Here is a 7,500-nt window from a genome sequence, read left to right on the forward strand (position 1 = left end):
GTAGTTGGAAAGGTTCATTCGAGAGACGAGCCGACTTACGTACACGGGAACTCATTTAAACATGTGTATACATAACGTACATACATGAATGCACACACACACAGACAGAATCACACTCACACTCTCACACAAAGGTCACGCAATATACCCAAAGGTGAATACAAATCTTCCAAGAATCATTACTAATGATACCCCACTATATTATAACACACATGAAGATACGAACAAACTAATACCCAACATTTAAAATATGTATCATCTATATTTGGCTGTTGCAGTCGTTATCAGCCGTCGTTAGGACTGCTCTTGAACAAATAAAAATAAATATTGGCCAATAATATCTGGAGGGGAAAGATTTATAGTAATGTAAAGTTAACAAAGATGTCCTTGAAACACAACGACAGACAGACACGTAAATGTTTGTTTGTCTGCGTGTTTGTGAAACAGATAGGAGGGCAAATTCAGATATAGGTCAGCCATCAGATATCAAAACCTTTAATGCTAAATGGGATGTAACTTCTCACCTACTTGACGGGAATCACAGCAATAAATAATTCACTTTTTATAAATGAGAAATATTTTAAAAAAATCATTCAATAAAGGCAAATGAGGTCATGAGTTTTTTCCTATCTAAAGTAAACATTCCTTTGTTAACTTTCAATCACTAAAGTTGCAGCTACATTATATTTCAGTGAACGTTTTTACAAAGAGAACTTTTTACATGGACATTCATTTCTATAAATAGATCAAAAGATTTTTTTTTTGCCATCAGAACATCAATCACATTTCCTTCATGGTTTTGCACTAAAGACAATAATAATAAAAAAAAAACTAATATAATTCTCATGAACATCCATTGATTCTATCTTTTGAACTAAAGCTGTCCTTTCTATTCAACTATTCTTAAACTCAAAATACAAGACAAAATCATCTTAACTTTTCTCCTACATCTTTCCATACGAGAAAAAGCTTGAAATTCCACCAAGTAAATAAACTTTGAACAAACTGATCAGAAAAAGTTTTGACACAATAAACAAACAAAAAATAAACAGGATCACAAGGTCTCACAAACATCAACATAATTTTTAAAAAGTGACATCTGACAGAGGAAGAAATTGCAACATTACTTGCCATATCAATACTGGGTGGAGGGTTTGGTGGTGTCTCGAGTCTCAAAATTTACTTCACATACTTGTCCAAAAAATATAAAAAAATATCAATAAAAAAGGGTGTGTAAATTAACTTGGGATATATTGCAGATCTGAATATATATATAAACTAGGCTTTGTACATATGATTTGAATTTGAATATGAAAGTGATTTTGCATATAGATGAGGGCGACAGTGTTCTTGTAGAGCCAAGCCAAACAGTTATTTGTTTTAAGTTTCACACATCCATAGTTACATGGTTGCTTGTGCACACATGAATGCAAACACATAAATACAAACCCATACACAAAAAAAGCTATCTATCTCTCCATATTTCTATTAAAAGAAAATAAGAAAGAAAGAAAGAAAGAAGAGTTACAGCGAAGGCCATCACCCAACACTACATATTTGTGGAGTATCTCAGCCTACATTGAAACTCGACCTGTAATTCAGTATTAATCTAAGAACTCACTTTGTTTCATTCTATTGTATAATTTTCCTTTAAGTGGCATATGAATAGGTCTTTCCAAAAGCAGTACCCAAATATCTTTCTTAAACTCAAAAGTATGTTAGGTCTTCTGCCAAAGCTGCAACAATGATCCAAGAATACTTAAATTTGATATTTAAGAATCTGTTGTGATACTTCTTAAAATGTCAACATATTGAGGCAAATCATATGAGGATTACTTCTGGAAACAAACACAAAATATCACAAAATACTAATAAGTATTACTAATAAGTTATGCATGCACTTTATCCCCATTTTCATTTAACGAAAACAGGGATACAGTTAATGGTCACTGTACATAATACAAAACCAATATCGAAGCTATGTTAATAACTTAGACACAATTTAATATGAATTTTATTGTTTAATACCACTGTATAACAATAATATAAAATCACTTATAAATAACAGATATTGGAGTACCACAATATATCTATGTGCAAAATTACTTAAATCTTCAAACCTATCGACCCCAGACCCTCAAAATCGAGTTTATAAATATCATCAACCTATGCAACTCAAGTGCTGAAGTTAGACAATCAATCAATGGCAGACTTTATATGGAAGTCCTCTAATAGTTGATAGTGCGACAATTCACACTAACTCCTGCTCAATAACAAAATATTAAATAAATAAATATTAAGACTTAAATCGATGAAGCTGTTAAATAGTAACAATAAGGAAATAGCCGTCTCAATTTCCTATAAAAAAAAAAGAGAATGCACAACAGATGGAATAACTTGATCCAATCTCTATGAACTACATGCTGTATTGTATACATTCTTTCCATAAAAAGTTGATCTGAAGTACATTCTTTGAGAATACAATCCTTCTATGACAATATGAGGCAATTTCTATAAAACAGATCAGATGCATAACAGAACAAACACGTGACAGAAATTAGGAACAAGCCTTTATTCACAACCAGCGATATACCGTAATACTGTGATCTTAATTCTCAAACCTTGCAAACACAACTCTCAACTACCCTCAGAGCTTCAACAGCTGTGTTAACTGTTCTCTCGTGTCATCTGGGGATGTGACCTTGTGGCCTACGGTCCTGTCGTCCTCATAGATCTCATGGTCGTTTCCCCCTTTGTCCGTCTTGTCACCGAAGAAGTGAATTTCCTGTAATGGTAAGAGCCATGTAGAATATATACAACTGTGCTTTTTCTGTTCGCTTTTACAAATCTTATTTTTATCCTCATAATATGAGGTTTTGTTATCTAACATGTTATTTAACATGCAATGACAATCTGAGCTTTAATAAATATTACTCATAAATAAACTATTGCAATAAACAACATTGAGAAGGCTGCAAATTCTTTCATAAGACTCAGTAGTATCATCCATAGTCTCTACCTGCAAAAACATTAATACACATTGACAAATAACAACAATTTTTTTTAACAGAATCAGGGAGATTCACCTCATACTGATATTTACTCACCTTGAAATCCTTTTCCAAATATCTCAAGCAGTAGGTCTTATCCCATCCCGTGGGAAATGCATCAAAGCTGATTTGTCCACCTTTAGAAGACAAAAATCAAAGAGGAGTAAGACTTAAGTAATATCTGGCTTTATATTGTAATAGTCAGCTATATTTTGCATTTATGAATCTGTGTTAGCAAAACTGATTTCAAATATTAAACAGGACAAAAACTTCCACTAAAGCCGTTTTCATTAATAATTACCTATTGAGTATACAAGACCTAAGGTAGGAAACTCCTTTTCCAAAGCCTTAACAAACTGCTCACGTATGTGGTGCTCCTGTAGGGAAAAATGAACCTGTATTTAATATCTGATACCATTACTTAATAAGTAATTCCTCACTATATACTATCTTTTTAAAATTCAAAACTTTAACTTAAAAAAAAAAAACTACTTATTTAAAATTCATATCATTCTAAATCTCTATTCCCATATAATCTATAATATTCGATATCACCAGCTACTACCTTAAAAAACAAAGAGACACCCTATCCGTATTTATCCGATCCTTGACATAAATCATACATATTCTTGAATATTACATCTGCTCAGTAGTACATTAAGTGTTAGTGTTTTTTTTTATTTTTATCTGTATTACAAATTAGATAATTATACACAGTTCTATGGGTATGTACATTTCACTATCTGTTGCCTTGCATTTAACATATCAATATACAATCTGTAAGTCAAATTGAATAGATGCCATGCATGAGACCATAAAGTTTTACATTCTTTGACATTTTCTTTTTCTTCTATATCCCATAAATCGTAGGTTGCATTACTATCCAGATTACTTTCTGGTTGAGAAGGAATGTAATACTACTTGAATTCCAAGTATAATAATACACACACAAAACTCCTTTTTAGTTAAAATACACCAATTCAAAATGGATGGAATAAATACATTTCCCTGTACACCAACAACTGTGTGTCATTCCTATAGCACTCTCTAAGCAGAATTATTATTTTTCTTTCTTGGACAAACACATCCGAGCTTAAACCAACCTTGTCGTACTCCCCAAACTGATCCCTTTCTTCCTGGGAGCAGCTGCGGCCGACAGGACACACGTTGATCAGTCCGTTGCGGAACTCGATGAAGGTTCCTCGCTTGACTGGCAGCTTGATGTCCGACATGTATCGCAGGGAGAAGTTGATGAATTCCTGGAGCTTCTCTTCACCCATGTGATTCTGGATTGACTGATGTATGTATAAAAAAAAAAAAGAAGAAAAAAAAGTGGGATTACTAACAACACTGAGTGTAGATAGAGGTTTCTTTATAATAAGATTGGAAATGGTTGGACATCTTTTTTACGTTTGATTACCAATAAACATTAATAATATTCTTGAACTTTCTATACTTTTGCTAAAAAGTATATCTATTGCTAGTACAATATATGCTGGATCAGTGTCAATACAAATTCTTTAAAATTCAAAAACTCAACTGTGAAAATTAGAAATCAATGTGCAATTATTAGTATGAAAAATGCACACACAAGCACGCAAAGACACACTCACAAAAATCTTCATATCTATGGCTGCTGTGCATGATGAATAAACTCACCTCTCTACCAATTTCCTGTCCTTCTTTAAAAGCAACTAAGCCATTTTCCGCAAAGACAAAGTCATATTTCATGACCTCTGTAATAATGAAAAAGAGATATTAAAAAACATATACAAATATACCGGCATCAACATTTTGTGTGTATGTGTGTAAATAAATAAATAAATAAATAAATAAATAAAATTATATATATATATTTATATATAATCAAATACATTTATACAAACAATAACTCAAAACCTCTATCACAAAATATTTTTGATATTTGAATAAGTCTTGCCTTTCTCTCAGTATCTTTAGTGAGATACTGAGAGAAAATATGGAAATAGCTTGTGTATAGACATAAGGAAAAAATTAATCTATAGGGAGGGACTATATTCCCCTAATAGAAAAAATACCTTCCATGCCGCCCATCTGCTCGGCAATCTTCTTCAGGTCCGAACCTCCTACGAGACCGCATGTCACCTTTCCGCGAACCTTCTCCATGAAATCTGACATCTCCTTGAGGATCAGCTGTGAAAGATAAAGTACATGAAGTTTTTATTGAAGGTATATAACACCAATGAGAGTATTTGGTATGAATGAAATTAAATAAGATGAATATAAATGTATAATTATGGTTGTAATGTTAAAGAGCCACTTTTGCTCTTTTTATATCATATATATCTATCTATACTGGAACATATTATATATACAGAAAGATGATGCTACAAAAAAAAAATAATAATAAAAAAAAAAAATAAATAAATAAATAAAAAATAAACATTGTGATACTTACGGAGCAGGCAAAGTAATCAAAACCAGAATATATCACATCAACTCTAGCAATAATTATTAAACTATTAGTCAGGGGAAACATCTAAATCTTAATTAACTATTATTAATACTAATATTAATTAAATTATTAATACTATCATGATTATTACTGCATTAGCCTAATACATATATCACAAGCTCCTGCTATCGAAGCTAAAATTTCCTCACCAGAGGACAAGCATGTAAATATATGCCATATAAGAATCCTAATATCACTTCACATTTCAATCAAAGGAAAGACATACAACCTAACAGAATTATTGACAGAGCCCAGAAAAAATTAGATATACATATAGCCATTATCTTATTTTTTCTCTCATTTTAACATTTGGTCAATCTTGAAAGGAGGCCCATGCAGAGACAGAGGACAACTATAATAACTGCTGTAAACAATACATAAAGCTATACTCTCAGGTGTAATAAATAATTTACGGAAAATGGACGTTTGCCCACAACTGCTTCTCAATGGTATATTTTTGTTGATTCAAGCCCAATAAACTTCCACCACAGATATTTTAGCATAACAAACCTTGTAAATTTTCAGTGAACTGTCATGTAAGGAACCAAGCTCTACTTTGATAAAATATCTGCAGTTGATAGTTGGTGGACCTTGCCGGAGTACCATGGCTTTCTTGGGACTTGCCTTGTGGTTCTAGGTTCAAGAATTACCTTACAATTTCTTGATGATCATTTTTAACTATTAATCACCTTCATATAAAGAGACTGACAAAATTTCAGTGTATTCTAGCAATGCAGAGCTTGTTGACCTCTCTAGCACGTTAATATCACATAAAGGAACCAGTCTATCTCATTGGGCTGAATATACAAGGTAAAGATTTGTTGTCCTTAGCCTGAGCGTGAATAAATAGACTTCATGCAATCCTAATCTGAACAAAGTCTGGATAAGATAAACTGTAGTTGTATTTAATCCATATAGTCATCATACTACTGTGGTCTGCATGCCTTCGGTACTCCAGCAAAGGCAAATAAATATCCAGTATTTATTTTCTGGCACCCAATGATTATGAATAAAGGTAGATCACATTATTAATGCTTTTAATTGTATAATATCAGGAACCTTTTTTTCATTTTCAGTTTCCACCGCCTCTTTCATTGAGGAAAAAAGTCTTTGGATTAATTTAACTCATAATCTAAAAATGTCTGGAGCTAAAATTATATTGAGAGACTTTGACATTTATATTTTTTCATCATTCGTGAACTTTTTAATGCATTTACATGGACAGAATCTAAGATAGAGTTAAACTAAACTTCAAACTATCTAAGATATGTCATTGAATATAATTCCTAAAGGCAAAACCGTCTAATTAATGTCGTTAACCTAAATCTGAAAAACATAACGTATCAACAACAATTATCAAACAGAATTACAAAAATTCAGACATAAAACCCGATTATCCTTCCTTCGATAAACAACAAATCCAAGACAAACTTTCAAAAAACTTATAAAAACTTCTCAACAAAACGAATAAATCCTGACCTTTCTTGAAGCTGTCAGAGTCCCATCAACGTCAAAGAGGCAAATCATCCCAGGAATCCTCCCCATTTTGAAGAAAATCGAAGAAAAACGGAGGAAAACGGAGCGAGCGACTTGACAGCTGATTCACGAAGCGGCATCAGCTGTTTCTCCCACGCGCCACATCAACACTTTATCTAGCGGAGAGTTTAGCGAATCTAGCGCTTAGTGCTACTTTTTTTTGAGGGGGGGGGGGGGGGGATGAGGTTTGGATTTTTGGTGTTGTAGTTTTCTTCTTCTTCTTTTCTTTATGGTGAGGGTGATGATATGGTTCTAAATTTGGTTGGTTTTGATCTCTAGGTTGATTTTTTATGAGTCTAGCGGATCTAGCAATTAGTGATATTATTTTGTATTTGTAGCTTGATGTTAGATTAATTTTGATCAGCTATTGTTGATTTTTGTGAGGGTGGCGTTGTATCATTATGTTTCATAGAATGTGGG

At 32.6% G+C, this 7,500-nt stretch overlaps 1 protein-coding gene across 1 annotated transcript; it reads right to left on the reverse strand.

Annotated features, from left to right (window-relative positions):
- Positions 1-2,001: 2,001 nt before the first annotated feature.
- On the reverse strand, positions 2,002-7,186 carry Pmm2 (phosphomannomutase). The gene is made up of 7 exons (XM_043004700.2): positions 7,024-7,186; positions 5,108-5,222; positions 4,710-4,786; positions 4,154-4,345; positions 3,352-3,427; positions 3,108-3,187; positions 2,002-2,785 (listed from the first exon to the last, which is right to left on the reverse strand). The coding sequence occupies exons 1-7, from the start codon at positions 7,087-7,089 to the stop codon at positions 2,648-2,650; spliced, it is 744 nt and encodes a 247-aa protein (XP_042860634.1). The 5' UTR covers positions 7,090-7,186; the 3' UTR covers positions 2,002-2,647.
- Positions 7,187-7,500: the final 314 nt, after the last annotated feature.

This window comes from Penaeus japonicus, unplaced genomic scaffold (genome assembly GCF_977035675.1).
Source record: "Penaeus japonicus unplaced genomic scaffold, GWHDUDI00000001_assembly GWHDUDI00000031, whole genome shotgun sequence".
NCBI lineage: Eukaryota > Metazoa > Arthropoda > Malacostraca > Decapoda > Penaeidae > Penaeus > Penaeus japonicus.